General features: G+C 44.4%; 1 protein-coding gene across 1 annotated transcript in view; it reads left to right on the top strand.

Moving 5' to 3' along the window:
* Positions 1-19,462, top strand: part of C8A (complement C8 alpha chain) — a 71,854-nt gene extending 52,392 nt beyond the window's left edge. The window contains exons 8-11 of the mRNA XM_006048264.4: positions 9,258-9,389; positions 10,513-10,670; positions 14,774-14,996; positions 18,945-19,462. Coding sequence (XP_006048326.3) covers positions 9,258-9,389; positions 10,513-10,670; positions 14,774-14,996; positions 18,945-19,096 — 665 coding nt within the window. The 3' untranslated portion in view covers positions 19,097-19,462. The remainder of the gene's footprint in view (positions 1-9,257; positions 9,390-10,512; positions 10,671-14,773; positions 14,997-18,944) is intronic.
* The last annotated feature ends 320 nt before the right edge of the window (positions 19,463-19,782 follow it).

The raw sequence follows: 19,782 nt of genomic DNA, 5'->3' as shown, positions 1-19,782 counted from the left end.
ACCTCTATCACTGAAAACAGCCTCAGCCCAAAAGGAAGGTGATGATGATGTCAAAATTACACCCAGAGCCACCCTTAGCTCGCTCTCCCCCAAGTGATGTGGCAAGGAGAAAATGGGCTCCGGACACAGATCTTGGTTCAATCCCTGATCTACTATTTATTTATTGTATCATTTTGGGCAAGTGGCTGAAACCATCTAAGCCTTGAGTTGCTCATCTATAAAATGGGAAAAAGTGTACCTGCTATGGAATAATCTGTGCATATTAAATAATGCCTGGAAAATTTTTGCCCAGCACATAATGTGGATGTTCCATCTTCTTCATTCATTCCATCTCAGTTTATAGTACAGATAACACCACAGAGAAGTTGATTAAGAAAACAGGTGTTCATAAACTCTTCAGCCTCCCTTAGTCTCTGATTTTTCCAGTTCAGAATCAGGAACCAACAGCACAGCCTGTGTATGGTGTGGCATTTCTGGCAGCAGTAATAATAGTAATTCTTGACCATTTTGGCTACTTTCAAGCCAGGAACTATCTGAAGAACTGTACGTGGCACGGATTAACTCATTTAACCCTTAGGGCCACCCTGTGAGACAGAGAGTGTTCTAATCTCCATGCTATAGATAACTGTGATATAGAGAGGTCCAGATAGTCAGTGTGCATAGAGATTCCGGCTCAATCAGTCTCCACTTCAGTGCCTGGCCATCAGCTATCCTCCAGCCTCTCGTCATGACCACACTCATCTAGTGGGCCAGAGTTTCTGAGGGTAGCCTCTCATCAGGCAGAGGAGTATAAAAGATCACAGCCCCCAGATTAACCATTGGAAGCACAGATTCCTTTTCTGAGCTGCTTTGTGGAATGAGGGGGTCATGGAATGAAAGTCTTGGTGAGGCCACTGCTGCTCATGCCCCATGATGAATGTTTCCTGCAGAGTAAGACTGCCTTGATGAGATGGAGTGGGCCCTGAATGCATCAAACCCTGATTCTTGGGCTTATTAGTCATAGATCTTAAGGCAAGTTACCTAACAACCACAGCAAAAACTAACAAAATTTGTTGAACACTTAATTGTACCAGACACTGCTTTTAGAGACTCATGTATAGAATCCATTTTCATCTCCATTTTCAAATGGGCAACATGAGGCACAGAGAGTCTCAGTCATTCACCCAAAGCCACACTCCCAGGGATGGGCAGAACTCCGCCTCCTCAGTTCACACACTTAACCCGCACAGTTACTGCCTTTTCCAACCCTAGTTTGCCTGTAAAAAGAACAAAGCTTCCTGGTCCCGTAAGATTGTTTAGAGGCTCTGATAAGATAATGCTGATGAAAGAGCTTTATAAAATACCAACTCAATCAAACAGGAGATATTACAAAGATGCAATCTGTATCATCAACCAAAAGAAGACCAGTGACTCTCAAAGATTTTAGAGGTATTGTCTAGATAGGTTGGAATTAGTGCATCCCTGGGCACTTCTGGGGCCTGTCACATGCCAAGTCTTGAAAACCCCAGAGATGACATTGTAAGTTTGCAGAATAATTGGAAAAACAGATCAAGAAATTGACAATTGCCATAGGGTGCTAAATACTATGCTATAGGGAGGCATGGGGATACCATGACGGACACATAGGGATACCGTGGGGACACAGATACAGGGCCTTTGAGGGTAAGGGAAAGCTTCCTTGAGCTGAGTGGGAGGAACTCAGTGAAGGAAGTGAGGGGACTTTTACAGGGAACAGCACATGCCAGGGCACAGAGTTACGGGCACTCTTGTTCTCAGGTAGTTGGGAAGAAGCATGCATTTTAATGGATATGCAGAAGCACAGAAGGGGCAAGGAAGTTAGCCAACACTTCCCGGCCCATCCAGCCACACAGTAAACAATCATCTTTTCCAATGTTACGGCATGAAATAGACTACACGATTCTTCCTTTCCTTTCTGAGGCTGTCTTTGGGAGCAACCAATGTAGCAAAGCAACATAACACATAAATCACAGCCACCTGAGTGGCATTTGTTTGTTGCATAGAGATAAATAATGCATCGCACCTGCTGTTTTCCACCCGATGCTTTTCATCTGAGGAATGACAGAGACTTGTTGCTTCTGGCACCTCAGAAGTCAGGCTGCCTGGTTCTGCCTCGGAGCCGTGTGGGTGCAGCATCTCCACACGGAGATGCGAGGTGTGAGGAGAGCTCTCACACCTGCACACAGTCCAGACTAGGTGGAAAACAAGGAGCAGACACGGTGGCCGGAGACGCGTTTCCTGGCTCCTGGCCTCCCTGGCGGGCACAACAGCTCCTCTAGGGACCAGATGAGAGTGTGGAGGACCCCAGGGGTCTCCCAGCACTTCCTGGACTGATCTGCATCTCCCTTTCTTCCACTCTTGAGTTTAGACCATGTTGGCCTCTCTGAGCAGAATCTTGCTGCCAGGGTCCCCAGGCCTCCTCGTGCCCACCCTCTGCTCTCAACGTCCTCCTCACAATCTGGTTAATCCCCACTCATCCTTTCACACTTGCCTCTGGTACCCTTCCTTTTCTACCCATGCATTTGTTGCCTTCTTTCAAAGTCCTCACCACACAGTACAAGAACTGTCAGCTTACCCGTCCATGTCTCCACACCTGGCTGTTAGCATACAGAGAGCAAACACTCCCCTTAACCTTCTTTATTTCCAGACGCCTGGCACACAATAAGAAATTACTAAGGACATAACGAAGTTATCCCAAATGTTCCTCAAGTATTCTGGTATGTTCTTAAAGTTTCAGAATCTTGACTTTACAGGAGCTCTTAAAAGACCACTTGTCAATACTTCAAACCCTTCTACTGACAAGCATATAGCCAGCTTCTGCCTGGCACCTTCCAGATGTGGGGAGCTCACTGCCTCACAAAGCAATGATCTCCTTGGCCTCTGAGCGCTACAGCGATTTACCTTACGTTGAGTCTCAAACTCTCTCTCTGTAGCATCTGCCCTTTTGGTCCTAGTTCTTGCCCTTGTAGCCCCACCACCAAGCTATTAATTCCTTTTCTTTAAGACAACCCTCTGGGAAGTTGAGTCTAGTTCTCTGAGAGAGAAATCTCTCCTTCCTCATTCCAATAAACATCCCACATCACCGTCAGTTCAGTTCAGTTCAGTCGCTCAGTTGTGTCCAACTATTTGCAACCTCATGGACTGCAGCACACCAGGCTTCCCTGTCCATCACCAACTCCCAGAGTTTACCCAAACTCATGTCCATTGAGTCAGTGGTGCTATCCAACCATCTCATCCTCTGTTGTCCCCTTCTCCTCTCACCCTCAATGTTTCCCAGCATCAGGGTCTTTCCCAAGGAGTCAGTTCTTCCCATCAGGTAGCCAAAGTATTGGAGTTTCAGCTTCAACATCAGTCCTTCCAATGAACACCCAGGACTGATTTCCTTTAGGATGGACTGGTTGGATCTTCTTGCAGACCAAGGGACTCTCAAGAATCTTCTCCAACACCACAGTTCAAAAGCATCCATTCTTAGGCGCTCGGCTTTCTTTATAGTCCAACTCTCACATCCATACATAATGACTGGAAAGACAATAGCCTTGACTAGATGGACATTTGTTGACAAAGTAATGTCTCTGCTTCTTAATATGCTGTTTAGGTTGGTCATAACTTTCCTTCCAAGGAGTAAGCGCCTTTTTATTTCATGACTGCAGTCACCATCTGCAGAGATTTTGGAGCCCCAAAAAACAAAGTCTGCCACTGTTTCCACTGTTTCTCCATCTATTTGCCATGATTTGATGGGACCAGATACCATGATCTTTGTTTTCTGAATGTTGAGCTTTAAGTCAACTTTTTCCACTCTCCTCTTTCACTTTCACCAGAGGCTCTTTAGTTCTTCTTCACTTTCTGCCCTATGGGTGGTGTCATCTGCATATCTGAAGTTGTTGATATTTCTCCCAGTAATCTTGATTCCAGCTTGTTCTTCATCCAGCCCAGTGTTTCTCATGATGTACTCTGCATAGAAGTTAAATAAGCATGATGATAATATGCAGCCTTGATGTATTCATTTCCCTATTTGGAACCAGTCTGTTGTTCCATGTCCAGTTCTAACTGTTGCTTCCTGACCTGCATACAGATTTCTCAAGAGGCAGGTTAGGTGGTCTGGTAGCCCCATCTCTTTCAGGATTTTCCACAGTTTATTGCAATCCATGCAGTCAAAGGCTTTGGCATAGTCAATAAAGCAGAAGTAGATGTTTTTCTGGAACTCTCTTGCTTTTTTAATGATCGAACGGATGTTGGCAATTTTATCTTTGGTTCCTCTGCCTTTTCTAAAACCAGCTTGAACATCTGGAAGTTCACATCACCTTAAACATTCCCAAAATGACCAGGCTTTGGATTTCTTCAACCTTACACTTCTTCTTACCCAATCATTCCCCAGCTTCTTTTTTTATCTTATTGTGGTAAGAACACTTGACACGTGATTTACTCTTGTAACAAATGTTTTAGCATACAATACAGAATTCTTCACTCTAAGGACAGAGTGGTACAACAGGAACTCCAGAACTTATTCATCTAGGGTAACTGAGAGTTTATGCCTCATCACCCTCTCCCTCTGGAGAAGGCAATGGCCACCCACTCCAGTACTCTTGCCTGGAAAATCTCATGGACAGAGGAGCTTGGTGGGCTGCAGTCCATGGGGTCGCAAAGAGTCAGACACGACTGAGCGACTTCACTTTCACTTTTCACTTTCATGCGTTGGAGAAGGAAATGGCAACCCACTCCAGTGTTCTTGCCTGGAGAATCCCAGGGATGGCGGAGCCTGGTGGGCTGCCATCTATGGGGCTGCACAGAGTCAGACATGACTGAAGTGACTTAGCAGCAGCATCCTCTCCCTCTGCCCCTGGTAAACACAATTCTGTGCTCTGCTTCTGTGAGTTTGACCACTATACATACTTCACACTAAGTAGAATCATGCAGTTCTGCTCTTTCTGTGACCGGCTTCTTAGCATAACGTCCTCAGGGTTCAGCCATGGTGTTGCATACAGCAGGATTTCCTTTTTTTCAAAGGCTGCGTGGTGTCCAGTGAATGTCTCATTTTCTTATTTCCTTTGAAAAGTGTGGCTCCCAGAACTTGGCTCCAGGTTCTGGGTTTCTCTACCCTGTGCAGGAGTGAGGTTATCCCTGCCTTTCCTCTATTGATTATAATTTTCACTTGGCATCACTGCCCTACTGAGCTGGAAGTGATCTAACATGCTTAGGCCTTTTCTCTGGTTCTCCTGCTAAGCTGACTCTATCCCTTACTGTGCTCATGTACTTGGTATTTTATCTCCAGGACAGGATCTTGTAACTTTCCAGTCTGAATCTCATTTCTCGTGCTTGGTCTGTCTGTCTGTTCATCAGCCTTTTGAGGGCTTTTTGGATCCTGGTGCATTTTCTAGTTCCTTCTGCCTGGGTAGATACAATGAGCCTGGCTGCTAGGTCCTTATTTAAGGGATTAACTAGGACAGGGTGGAGGCCAGCTTGCTGTGACAGGTTACCGGAGGTTCTCTGTAGGACGCGGGTACTTAATATCTGATCCCAGATGCACTGCATAGGTTTCATACGAGATACTCGTTTAAAATATCATTTGCTGATTACTCTGAAATACAGAATCAGAATCAAGAGAAGTGGAGACCTGGAACCTGTTTTTAATAAGCACTCCAGAAGATCTCGCTATGTACCCAGGTTCAGCAAACATCAACTCCAATTCACTGAGTTCAAAAGCCCAAAGCAAATGCCAGTTTGATCTGGTCCAGAACTGACATCTGCAGAGTCAGGCTGCTGAGATGGGGTGGAGCCCTGGCAGAGCACCGCCTGGTCCTGCAGTCTGTCCACCCATGCCATGTGCCCATCTGGGCAAGTGTTACTCAATCGTGCTGGACACATTTTTGCTCTTCCCCTCACCCCCTCCTCTGCTCTTTGCATCTGTCACTCTGGCTTTGTGTCTTAGCTTCGATATCAGCCTCAAGTCCTGGATTTTGGCATCACATTTGACCTCCCCCAGCCCCTTTCCCAGCTTACTGGTCTTGGTTTTCCATGGGTGCTCTCTAGACAGCTCTGACTTGCAGTCCCCATGACTTCTGGCAAGAGACTCCTCTTCTAGCCCTGGTGTAGCGAAATGAGCAACTCTCAGATCCAAGTGAATCTTCACTGACTATATGGCCCACATCTGCTAGCTTCTCAAGGCCAGGACCTTACTTGTTCAGATTGGCATCATATTTATATCAGTTTTATCCTCAGAGTGTCTACCTTGTCCAACATACAGTATGCCTGGGATGGTAGTAGTAGATGCTTACTAAAATTTTCAGCAGACTTTATTCTGATGAAATAACTGGAATTAGTGAAAGTACCACTAATTCTTCTAAGCACGACAGACGTGTTTGAATCTCAGCTCCACTGTTCTTTTTAACTATGTGGTCTTAGGCAAGACGATTAATCTTTATGAACCAAGCATGTCACAGCTAAACATGAGACCTGTCAGGTAGGTGACTAAGGATACTTTTAGTCCTCATGCTGTGTGGTTCTAAAGTCATGGACCTCCCCTTGCTGGCTGGTACCTTCCTTCAGGGTCCTCAGGAGGCAATTCTTTGCAATCAAGCCTTACTGTAGAATTCGCTTCTCCCAGCAGCGCCTGGCAAGCTGTCGGCAGACCCTTTGTGAGCATAATCACTGCACAGGCATCCCCCAGCCCCCACTAATCAGCCCATCCTGTCACTTCACTCAGCAGCACTCCACCACTCACCTAAGTAATCACTCTGGCTTCTGCCCATGAGTTCCTTTCATCCACTTTTGTTTATCACTGTTGAAGCAGTTTTTAATCAAAACAATTAAATATGCTAAATCTTCCTCAATTAGTAGTGCATTAAAAATTAAAAGTACTTGAACGGAAATGGCAGAAGAAGCCGATTGCTTGGTGCTGAGTGCTAGTGCTTAAAGGATCCCTTCTCCCAGAAACTCTCAGCTCAGAGTTATTCAGAAACCACTGCACAAAGAGGCTCAGAGGGCCTCGGTCAAGAGAGGCCTGGGGATGAGCAAGTCTAACTCCTTCTCTCCATACATGGGAAACTGAGACCCCGTGAGATTGGGGACCTTTTCTAAGTTCATACAGGGTGTCAGGGACTGGGATGTGTTTTGTTTCACTTTAAAAAAAATAAATAAAATGTGTATATATTTAAAGTATACAGTATAATGATTATATATATATAAAATATGAAATGATTCTTACAGTCAAGCTAATTAACACATATTCTCCTCACATAGTCAGGTGTGTGTGTGTGTGTGTGATAAGATGATAAGAGTACTCGCAATCTACTCCCTTTGCAAATTTCCAGTTTTCAATATAGTATTATTAACTAGAGTCACCAAGCTGTATATTAGCTCTCTAGGTTTATTTCTCCAACACAACTGCAACCTTGTGCAGAATCTCCCCTTTTGCCAACCACCTCCTTGTCCCGGGAAACCACCACTCTACTCTCTGCTTCAATATATGTGACTTTTGTAGAGCTCACGTATAAGTACGATTGTAAAGTTTTTTTTCTTTTTGTGTAAGACTTATTTCATTTAGTATAATGTCCTGTAGTTTCATCCACATTGTCCCAGATTTCTTTACATTTTAAGGTAGGATCTCTTTATATGGGATATATCTATAGGGTGTGTGTGTGTATATATATATATATATATATATGTCATACATATATATACACATATATATGGGCTATATAGAGTATATACATATGTATACAGTTTTTAATATATAATAATTACATATAATATATATTATAATTATATTATATATACAAATACATATAATTATGTTCATACATTATATGTAAGTATATAACATAATTTATATAATCATAATGATTATATATGTTATACTTCTAATGATTATATATGTTATAATTATATATAACTATTTGATCATTATTAATTATATAATATGTATATAAGTATTCTGTATAATTTCTTTGTCCATTCATCTAAGTGACTGGGATTTGAATTCATGATTCCTGGCTTCTAAGATTCTTTCCATCAGAAGCTGTTACCAAACAATTCTTGGCATTCATTTTCATTCATCAATCATTTATCCTAAGAGTATTTATGGAGATCCTCCTCCATGGCAGACTGACAGAGTGGTAAATAAGATGTCAGTGCTTGACCTCATAGAGTTTAGTTTCATGGGAATGCCAGCAAGTAAACTTGCTGCCCAAAACTCCCTTGAAAATATTGAATCTAATCTTTAGTTTAACTGAATTACAACCTAAATGATCTTTCCTTTGTGGTTGCCAGGATAATACACTGACTAGTTATAATTATTTATAGTTGCAGTGAAAAGCAATGATGTGCTGAAAATACAAACTCCGGTTCACAGCCTTCAGAAGACTTTAGCTACAGAGGAAGTTGAACTTTGTAGCAATGGTCAATATCTTGCTCCCGTCTGCTTTTCTAGCCTTATCTTGCCAGTTGACCAAGGGTTGGAAACCCCAATCTGTTCACCTACAGGCTGTTGGATTTGGGGCAAATTCCCTTTGAGAATTATGTTCTTCATTTGCAAAATGCAGATTCCTCAGCAGCTCCTCAGATATAGACAGAGGCAGCTAATGTGGGCCTCACGGTTCTCCTGGGGTCAGAGGTCAGGCAGCCTCCCCATGGAGATCTATCCATCTTCTGACAACACCTAGCCTCTCTGAGGGGCAAAGAGCACCTGGGCAAAAAGAATCGGGACACAAATGATCATTCAGGCCCGAACAAAGGACATGGGTATCTTTGAAGAAAGAGGGATGTGTTCTGATTCAAAAGTGCTTCACGGAAGAAATGGTGTTTAAATTGGAGCTCGTGTGGACTTCGAAATGACAGTGAAAAAGGAGAGAGGAAGGGGCAACATGTGCAAGATTGGTGCCACTCCTGGGCCAGGCACTGCACTAGGCACAGGGGTAAAGCAGATGGATCAGACAGAATCACCTGCTCACGGAGGCCCCGTGGAGAATGCGCAAAGGGAAAGGAGCAAGCGCTTTTGACCAACTAGCACGTGCGATCCATAGTCCTTCTTATTTCAGGAATATTTGCACTGGGACCGTAGAGAAGAAAACACTGAAACTGAGGTAAAGAACAGGGATTTCAACCCAGATCTCATAGACTCTAAAATAGAAGCTAGTTTGTACTACTGTGAGCTGGTGAGCCATGAACTACTATTATGAGCTGGTTGTACATATTCATTGTCTTTTGTGTCTCAGCATTCTGTGTTTCTCTGCTTCCTGTTGCAGGTGTTACCAGCGCTGAAATCCAGAAATGCTTTGGAGTCTCTTTGGGCATTGAGTATGAGTATTCACAGGCGATACAAATTAAAGGAAGTTCATCATTAGCACCCTGTAAAAAATCTGGAGATGGCAAACTAAGCAAGTATTAATAGTGGGCTTCCCCCCAAAGAAGCCAGATTCCCCCTTGGACACATAATCGAGGCATATATATTCTCCTTCCCAATTGATTCCATTTCAGTTGATGGTTGCACTGTGTATCTGTTGTATACCCCAAACCAATGACCTGTAGTGACCCTATTTTGAATCCCAATATGGGCTGAGATCACCTTAGAAATGCCTGACTTCGTATTTGTACAACATCCTAGATTTCAAGCACCAGACAAAGATCTGAGTAAGAGCTGGGAGGAAAGGCATGTGCAGACAGAATCTGGAAAGTTAAGTCCCATCAGGTACAGCTCAGAGGGAGGACACAAGTTTGCTGAGAGATAAAAATGTGGTTACCAAGTCCAAGTTCAAAGAATATTAGAGAAAAATTGTGCAAGAATACTTTATAACATCTCCTGCACAGGTCACTATACATGCTCATGTATTCATTCATTCATTCAACATGTACTGAGTCATTTTTTCCAGGTGGAAGACATACAAGATGCAAGGATGCTGAAATAGATGTTTATAATAGACGGATGAGTAGATGAGGTTCAAGTTACTTCCATTGCACTGGGCTACTCATGTCTCAGGGTCTTAAGTCAAATACTTCACTCGGTCACCTTTCCCTCCTCCCTCCATTTACCTGCCAAGATTTATCCATTCTTCTAGGTAACTGACTTTCTACCTGACCACCTCCCCACTCCTACTGTAGATCTGACCACGTCTTTCTCTGAACCCCTACTGAGAAATCAGTTCTAGCACCTGTAGTATTTGGCTGAAGCTATTTGGCATATAGTAAGCACCAAGCAAACATTTGGCCTGTAAATGAATACATGAATAAATCCATATTATCCATTTTTCCATCTTCTCCCTCCTCCATGTTGGGTTGAGCTGTCTTCCCAGGGCTTTGCTCTAATCCAAAGGATGAGTCGATTTCCAGGTGTTGGTGCTTCTTTTCTGCCTTGTCCTGCTAGTTAACTGAGCAAGGTAGAAGACTGGGAGACAACTCTAAGGACAGCACTTAAACTCTTCCAAATCTCATTTAGTGGAGCTTGCCAAGTGGCCCTCTGGCATCTAAGGAAATGTGCTAATGTGATTATTCTCTCGATGGTAGCTGAAAATGAGAAGGCCATGGGAGTGGAAGACTTCATTTCTCGGGTGCGCGGGGGCAGCTCTGGCTGGGGAGGCGGCTTGACACAGGACAACAGCCTTGTTACGTACCGTTCCTGGGGGAGGTCATTAAAGTATAATCCTGCTGTTATTGATTTTGAGGTAAGTCTTTTCGCAGTTGAAGAAACTCTAGGTCCACAAGGAATGAAAGTGAAGCAGACCAGATCATTTTATATTTCTTATTATGAGTCCATCAAAAAACAAGATTAAATGTAACGGCACGCTGAACTGGTGGCCTTACCCAAGCCTGGTTACAGGGATGTGTGACTTTATATGCAGGCCACAGGAGACTGGGGTCACAAGCTTACTATCTGGTTAGGGTCTAGTGTTATACTAGTAGTCCTAGAATTTCTTCAGCAGTAGGCCACCTTATAAAAAAAGCACTATTCTCATTTATACATAAAAGACTTTAAAAATCACATCTGTTAAGTTGGAGGTTGGCAAAATTTTTTCTGTAAAGAGCAGATAGTAAATACTTTAGGTTTCTAGGCTATATACAGTCTCCTTCATACAAGTTCTTCTTTTTCTCCAATCTTGTAAAAATGTTAAAGTCATTCTTAGCTCAAAGACCATACAAAAACAAGCTGTGGGCTTAGTGTGATTTCAAGCTATAGTCTGCTGCCCCTGCTGTAAATGATGTCACCACGATGACCTCTGGCACAGACAGGATTCTCCCCATTGAAAAGGTTAGGAAACTGAGGTTCCAAGTCATCAAAGGACTCATTTAGGGTCACAGAGCCCATAAGTGGAAGTACCTGGATCCAAGACCTTTGGACTTCATGTCCACTTCTCTCTTCCCTCTATTCTAGCACCTTCCTTAAAGCCATGGTTCTCAGCCACTAGGGTCAATTTTTCTCCCCCAGGAGACATTGGGCAATATCTGAAGACATTTTTGATTGTAACGACTGAGAAGATGCTATTGGCATCTAGGGGCCAGAAGCCAGGGAGGCTGCTCAACACCCCCAAGCGCACAGGGCAGCCCCCACAGCAAGGAAACCGGCTGCTGGTGCTAACAGCGCCAAGACTGAAAAAGCTTGCCTTAAATCCCTAACCCCACAAAGGAAGTAAAGTTGTATTCAAACTGGAAATCAAGTGAATTGTTCCACCAGTATCATCACACTATTTAATTCATATGCAAGAAAACCTAATACTGTCTTTTGGGAGAGAGAGCTTGAGTTTAGGGTGAAGAAGATGTAGGCCATTAGAAAATGAGAGTTGCATTTTGAGCTTTTAAGTAAAATTTTATTGTTTTCTTGCCCATTTTTCCTGACCTTTGCTGATTTTCTATATATAATTAAAAATTCCAGGTGTGGACACATTCCTTCTCTTTAAAATATATACAAACAGTTAAACCTAAAAATCTATGACAATACCCTCTTTTCTATGAAGAAAGAAGTCAGATGGATTAACCATGATTTCATTTCTTCTCCAATGAGTAAGGGACCATTTTCACACACCTGTAATTCACATAGGGTCTGAAAATTGCTATCATCAAGCTATTAGTGATTTGGGCAAAACTGTAAAATTGATATCAGGAGTAATATATCAACTTTCACAGGCAAGAGGTAAGCTCTTTGTTTGCTTTGAGCAAAACTTCCAAGGGGAAGACTGATGTGCATGATTTGGAGATGACTCGATACTGTCTTTCGGGAGAGAGAGCTTGGGTTTGGAGTGAAAAAGATGTGGTTTGGCTCATGGATCAGCCACCTTTTTGATGTGTGTGTGTGACCTTGGATGAGTTACTTCATCTTCTGAGGCTCAGGGTTCTGCTGTGTAACATGGGGATAGTAAAATGTTACATCTCAAGGTTAGGGAGAGAGACGTCAGTACTTAGTGAAGTCAGATGAGGAGGCAGGTTTGTGGAGGTTAAGGAAGCTGGCCACATCTCAGAACTAGAAAATGGCACAGCCCAACTGGAGCCAAGACTGACTGATTCTAATGCTCAGGATCTCTTCACAACCCATGATGACCCCTGGAAGATTGGATTTGATGCATGAGGCTGTTGGCAGGTCATAGAGCAGGGGATTGATGCAACTAAAGCTGTGCTTTAAAACGAAAATGCTCAGAGACAGACAGATAGGCAATCAGACTACAGACATGGAGGGGAGGCCAGTTAGAGAGTTATTTGGAACCTGATGCTCAGAGTGGAAAGAATCTTTTTCACTTGCATATTCCCAGAGCTTAGCAGTGTCTGTTTATGGCAGGTGCTTAGAGTGAGTGAACACAGGAATCATGCCATGTGATGATGCTGTTATGGTATACATTCTTATATGTTATCTGTTATTTTATAGTGTGTTATATCATACTACTTTCCTTCTCTGATTTTTTTTTTTTCATTTGTAAAATGGGAACGAGACCACTGCCAATAGCTTTCAAGCTCTAACGTTTTAAGAATCATTTCCCCAATCTTCCCTCTTTAAGTCCCACCAGCCCTTCCACACCCTCTTCTTGAGGATTCAGGGAATAGAAAGGAGAGATGAGGGTCTGAGTTCTGGGCTCCCCCGGAAGGTCAAGGGAAGCTGCCCAATGGTCCTGGCTTTCTCTGGAACTAAGAGTCATATTTATCCAGGGCAGTCCATTCTGCACCAATTTCCTAACAGTGGGGCCAAATTCCCTGCACTTCCAGTAATGGTGTTCTCCCCTTGGCTGGAGGCCCAGCCAATACCAACATGAACAGCCTGGTGATCTCAGCCACGGCCCCTGGTCACAGGACAAGGTTTGTTTGCCATGGCTCTTTCTGTACACATTTCCAGGAACCCACTCAAAGCACGGCAAGTGCCCTTACTGACCTCTGATTCTTGAGAAGTAAGTTTGCTCCAGTGGGGTTCAGTCCCATCTCAGAATGGCTCTGTGACCTTGGCAAATCCTTCCTCTCTCAGCTCCTCAGGTTCCTCTCCTGTAAAATGAGAGACCTGGGAAAGAGTTTTTATTTTATGTTTATGTGTTTAAAAAATAGTGTTATAAGCATATTGAAGATGACCATATATACATGCAGTTTAGAAAATGTTTTTTTTTTTTTACTATCATCACATCTAACTAACAAAAATGGTGCTTTATTTTATACTGTTCTTCCTCTTTGCAATGGTATCTCACATTCATTATTTCCTTAGATCCTCATGTGAATATTAAGTAGGTTATTATTCCCATTTTATAGACAATGGGGCTCAGGCTTAGGAGGGGCAGCTCTGGGCCACACAGCTGAGAAGCGAGCAGCATTCATTTAGCTGTGACTGTGTGACAGCCCTTCCCTGTCTTTCAACTTTAATCCTCTTGATAAACCAGGAGTGCAGGACTATTGTTCTCACATTACAGATGAGGAAGGAAGGCTCCATGTGTAATGGGACGGCGATCACACAGCTAGAAGCAGAGCTGGGATTTGAAGCCAGATTTTCTAGCCCCAGATTCAATGCTCTCTGTTCTATCTATGACTTTCCAAGCAGGGGTTGACCACCCTTTCCCCACTAGGGGATATCTAGCAACATCAGAAAACAGTTTTGGTTTTCATGGCTAGAAGATGCTATTGGCATCTGGTGGGTAAATGCCAGCAGTGCTGCTAATGATCATACAATGCACAGGCCAGCCCGTCCCTGCCAATAAAGAATTATTCAGCTGGAGATGCAATAGTGCTGAGGCTGAGAAACCCTGGACTACATTCCTGCCTAGAATGGGCTGCTGCAAATATAAAACCACCCCAGCATACACACAGGCAAACCCCACACTCACACCATTAGGGGTTGTGCTCAGCAGTGGCAACACAACTGCCTGTCAAGAACTTTATTAATCCCTGCATTGAAGGCTGACAGTAAAACATACACATAGGCATGAAAGTACTTTATACTCTTCCTGCCTCCTAAGAATGCTGGAGGGGGCGGATGAGTTGGCACAGATAGCTTTTGGGTTCTTGTCTTCCTCTGGGATGTGGGGACCACAGGTTTCAAAGTTATGTAGCTCCATGTTCAGCGTGGTCCATTGTGTGTGGTCCTGAGATGGTCACTCAAACACTCTTAGACTCTGCTTCTTCATCCGTGGCCTGGGAAACCTAATACCCGCTTTACAGAGTGACTGCTTGGATCTAATGTAGCAGGATAATCTGGCTCTGTACCTGGCATGCAGCAGGCCTTCCCGAGGCTTGATGACCAGTTCTTGGGCTCCGGGAAGCTGTACAGAGCCCAGGGTGCAGCCCTCTGTTCTTTCTGTGCCCACAGATGAGGCCGATCCACAAGATACTGCAGCACACGAACCTGGGGTCCCTGGAGACCAAGCGCCAGAACCTGCGGCGGGCCCTGGACAAGTACCTGATGGAATTCAACGCCTGCCGCTGTGGGCCCTGCTTCAACAATGGGGAGCCCATCCTTGAGGGTACCAGCTGCAAGTGTCAGTGCCCCGTGGGTCGCCAGGGCCTCGCCTGTGAGCAAATGCAGTCAGAGGGTAAGGCCCGCGCATCCTCACTCAGCTTCTAGCCTACCCCAGCTCAGAGGGTTCTTGGGGTTCCCAGCCTCTCTGCTCTGTGTCCTCTTGCCCACTGCTCAGGGAACCCACATTCTGAGCTCTATGACTGACCCCTGCATTTACCTGTTCTTATGCTGTCTTCCTGCCATCAGGACCCTCTCTCAGATGAGAACAGTTTTAGACCGAGGCACATATGGACAACAGGGCTCATTTCTGGAAGGATGTATTCACTTCCGAAAGCTGCCACAACAAAGTATTAAAAACTGGGTGGCTTATAGCAATGGAAATTTATTGTCTCAGACTTCTAGAAATTAGAAATCCCATTCTGGATGTACTGGCCAGGCTGCTTTCTTCTGGAGGCTCCACGGGGGAATCTGTTCTTTCTCCTAGCCTCAGGCGCTTGTCAGCAACACTAAGCATTCTTGGCTTGTAGCTACACCATTCCAGTCTCTGCCTCTGTCTTCACATGGTGGTCTCCATGCTACATCTCTGTTTTCTTATAGAAACACTAGTCATTGGACTAGGACCTCCCCTAATCCAACATGACATCATATTAACTTGATTTTATCTTCCAAGACCCTATATCCAAATACGGTAACATTTGCAAGTAATGGGGTTAAACATCAACCTATCTTTTGAGGGACATTATTCAATCCACTACAAGGGATAAGTTGTCGTGACTAAACACAAGCTTGGGGCAAGTAACGTAATGCTTAAGGTTTCAAAGTTAAACCTATTAAGCTGCAACACAAAGCAACTGCATCAGAAAAGAAGTTTCTCAAATGAGGTTCCAAGTTCCTTAAAGATGAACTCTAGAGACCTGCGTGTGAATCTCAGCTGTTTCACTAACTTACTGATATGCTGATAATCATTTCTTCTTTCTGGGACCCATCTTTCTCATCTATGTTTCCATTTGAGCTTCAAGAATCTCTATGCATGTTTGAATCCATAAGCTTCCAATTTTTCCATGTATACTTGTACACAGAATGATGGCAAAAATATGGGCTACCAAATCAGTGTATAAATCAGTCTCATTTGACAACTGCAATGATGAAAACGTAAAGAAAAATAATTCTGGAAGGGTCTATCTAAGGTTATCTATAAAACAAACTATTGAGGCACAGGGTAGATGGGATAGGAGCCTGGTTTTAGAGTGAGCTGATGGATGGGTAACAAGTTTATCGATGGGAGGGTTGTTCTAAATGGGAGGCAAGATAACACAGCCGTGGCGTCAAATAGGCCTTCACATCCCAGTGGTGCTAATCTTCATGTTGGGTAGGCGTCCCCTGTAAAGTGGGGATGGTGTTGGTACCTGCATCACAGGTTGTGTTGAGAATTAAACTAGCCAATTTGTGTGGCAAGCTCAGTTCAAGTAAGAAAAAAGAAGAGAGAACTCTATAGTAGAAGATCTGTCTCGAGTTGGAGCTGCATCTAAGTCCCTCCTTTGTGGGCTAAAGGGAATATAAATGGGGTCCCAACAAGCTGCCTGATATCCTGTAGGAAGAATTCCAAGAGGGGTAAGCCAAGATGTGAGTCAATTCCAGAGTCCTTATGAAGGAAGATGCAGAGAACAAAACCCAAGCAGAACAATTACATGGGCCAAGCCTGGTACAGTTTCCTCATGGGAACTGGAAAAAAAGAAACTGCCTGTTAGGTGTGTAAGTTGGGAGATACACAGAAAATCATGCAGGGTTGATACTGCCCAGCTCCAAGGCCCAGGGATTTCTTAACTTTTCAAGCAGAGTTTGGACTGCGTTTCAGCCCCCATTTGCCTCTTTGGCCAGGCAACTTTCCAGAGGAACCAAAGGTCAGTGAACAGAAAGAATTACAAGTTCTGCACCAGGCACTATTGCAACACTTCATGTGCATGAACTCCTTTATCCCCCCAAGAATGTGATGTTGTTGCTGTTCAGTCGCTAAATTCTGTCTGAATCTCTGTGACTCCAGGGACAGCAGCACGCCAGGCTTCCCTGTCCTTCACTATCTCCTGGAGTTTGCTAAATTCATATCCATTGAGTCAGTGATGCTTTATCACCCCAGTTCACAGATGAGGACAGGGGGGCAGAAGGAAGGTGAAATAATTTGCTGGGTCATCTATTTGGGGAGAGTCAGAGCCAGAGTTTGGACCCAGGTTATCTAATGTTAGGACCCAGACTCTTAACTGTTACATTCTACTAATTTACATTCTAAGACAGGGGTCCCCAACCTTCTGGCTGTGCACCTGTAGGTGGCATTAGATTAGAAATAAAAGTGTACAATAAATGCAATGTGCTCAGATCATCCTGAAACCATCTCCCCTGCCCCCCGGTCTATGGGATGACTATCTTCTGTGAAACTGGTCCCTGTGCCAAAAAGGCTGGGGACTACTGTCCTAAGAATCAGGACATGTGGGGAATGAGGGCAGAGAGTCTGAGATGAGTGCACTGACTATCACTCTGGGGAGTGGACAGGGAGGATATGGTCCAAGTGCTGGTTATAAGGTGACCTGGTTTAAAAGAACAGATATCGGCTCTATCTGGATGATTAGAATCAGAGCATGTCAAAGGCCCCTAGAGCCAGGGACGTGTTTGGATTCCTGTCCACACAGCATAGTGCACAGGGAACAGGGGGTGTGGACTACCCAGAGATGCCTCGCCAGTGACCCAGTGCTGGGCTTGGTGGTGACCACGCTGTCACAGGATCCATGGTGGGCACAGGAGAATGGGGCATGATAACATTGATCTAAGGGGTGGCAGGGCACAGAGTGCTGGGTCCTCCTCACAGCCCTGTTTTCCCTGTAAGATTACATTCAGTCAGTTGCATTCAGCTCATGGGGGTTCCATTAACCTTGTTCTAAGCAGGGTATGGACCTTGGGTGGCCATGAAACTATCAGACTGAACTTTCAGCCAGACAGAGATCAATCTAGCAAGGAAATCTAAGGCTGGGGAATCAGCCGCCATGGAGACCCACTAATGGAGGGCCTGAGGGATTTTCCCAGCAAATCTTTGCCTGTAGGGACCAAGCCACAGAGGTGAGAGGAATAGAGAACCCTGCTGTGGCTGCCCCACCAGGGAGTATAATTACAGAGCTGGAAGGGACTTGAAGATAATCTAACCCAATGATATTCACACTGGGATCTGATGAAGGCTAGGGTCTCCTAGGGGCTGCCCCAGGGGAGCAGGGAAACCTAATAGACACCCCAGCTTCAAATAGGACAGCCTCACTTTCATCTGACTTCCATGTCGGGTCCCATCCAAGATTTCATTTAAGGAAAAAACAACAACAACAGTAATGAAAAAAGTTATGATGGAAAAACCCCATTGGATGAATCCATCCTTTTCCTTTACAGAGGTGAAAACTCAGGCTAAGTGAGGAGATGGGCTGGTCCAGAGGCATACAAACAGCAGAAGGCATCAGTCCCAGGCTGGAGGGATTGTGTAAGCTGGGTTTCCAGAGACAGTGCATGTTCAGCACACGGGTTCTGATACTCTGTGCAGAGAATCTATCAACCACTGAGGCTCCATCAGAGACCTAGGGGGTTGGTTTTTGAACCCTCATTTAAAAGCCCAGTAATCCTTTCCCTAGGGATGTCTGGCTGGCCTTTGTCTGTGAAGCTCTAGCTGGGATGAGCTCCCTCTCTGCACACACTTCACTGGCTTGGAGTCATTCTTCCAGAGGCACACGCCTCCATGCCTCTCTCTGCTATCCATCTTCCAAGGAACCACAGGTTCCAATTTCATGAGGCTCCCAGTGGCCTCTTCTCACTCCACTCAGAGTTTCAAATTAAGTGTGAGGCAGCAAGCACAGAGGTCTTGGTTGGCTACACCCAGGCATTTCCCCAAGGGGAGCTTATAGACCACTCTAGGGCGGTGGGATGGGCTTCACTCTTCACTATCCAAGCTGCTGCTGGTATGCTAACCTTGTTTCCCGGGAAATCATCCATGCAGGAGCCAAGGCGGATGGTCGTTGGAGCTGCTGGAGCTCCTGGTCTGCTTGCAGATCGGGCACCCAGGAGAGGAGGAGAGAGTGTAACAATCCCGCACCCCAGAATGGAGGTGCCTCGTGTCCAGGCCACGGGGTGCAGACCCAGGCATGCTGAGTGCCTCCGGGCACAGCCTGGAGCGGGGACAGGGGATGTCACTGCTTGTGCTGACCAATGGATACAGACCTCACTCAGCTGACAGAAGATACCCATCAGCATGGACTTTTTCTTTGTCCTGGACCAGACTGCACCATCAACAACCAACAGTTCTATCACCCACATAACTCAGTCAAAACTGGGTGTTGAGAGATAATTAGAGGGTTAGCCACTCATGGAACTTTGGATCATCTAAAAAGAAAAGAAAAGAAAAGGAACTATCTCCATCCATGTCTTAGAGGAACTTTTAGGATGGTGGAGGGACAAGGCAGGCAGATACTTTTGAAACCATCAATTACCAATAAAACAAAATACCATGAGAATAAATGATCTCAGTTCTTTGATAACATTTGTTCATTTGGAGAACCATTATTAGTTAGCAAGATAACTGAAACAAACAGAAAAATTAAAGACTGACTCAAGTTCCTTCAATTTTCCTTCACTGGGACTCAACATATTCTTATATTCCTTCAATTAATCTCTCGTGTTTGCTTGAGTTCTTACCACAAATATCACCTTTCTCCCACTTATTTTCTCATAGCACACTAGTCTTTTCTTTCATTGCCTTTTTCACAATTAGTAATTATATATTGGATCCCACATTTCCTGCGACTATTTTTGACCTCTCTCCCTATGGATGGTAATCT

The sequence above is a fragment of the Bubalus bubalis genome, chromosome 6 (genome assembly GCF_019923935.1).
Source record: "Bubalus bubalis isolate 160015118507 breed Murrah chromosome 6, NDDB_SH_1, whole genome shotgun sequence".
Taxonomy (NCBI): Eukaryota; Metazoa; Chordata; class Mammalia; order Artiodactyla; family Bovidae; genus Bubalus; species Bubalus bubalis.
This window is presented reverse-complemented; position numbering and strand designations above follow the sequence as displayed.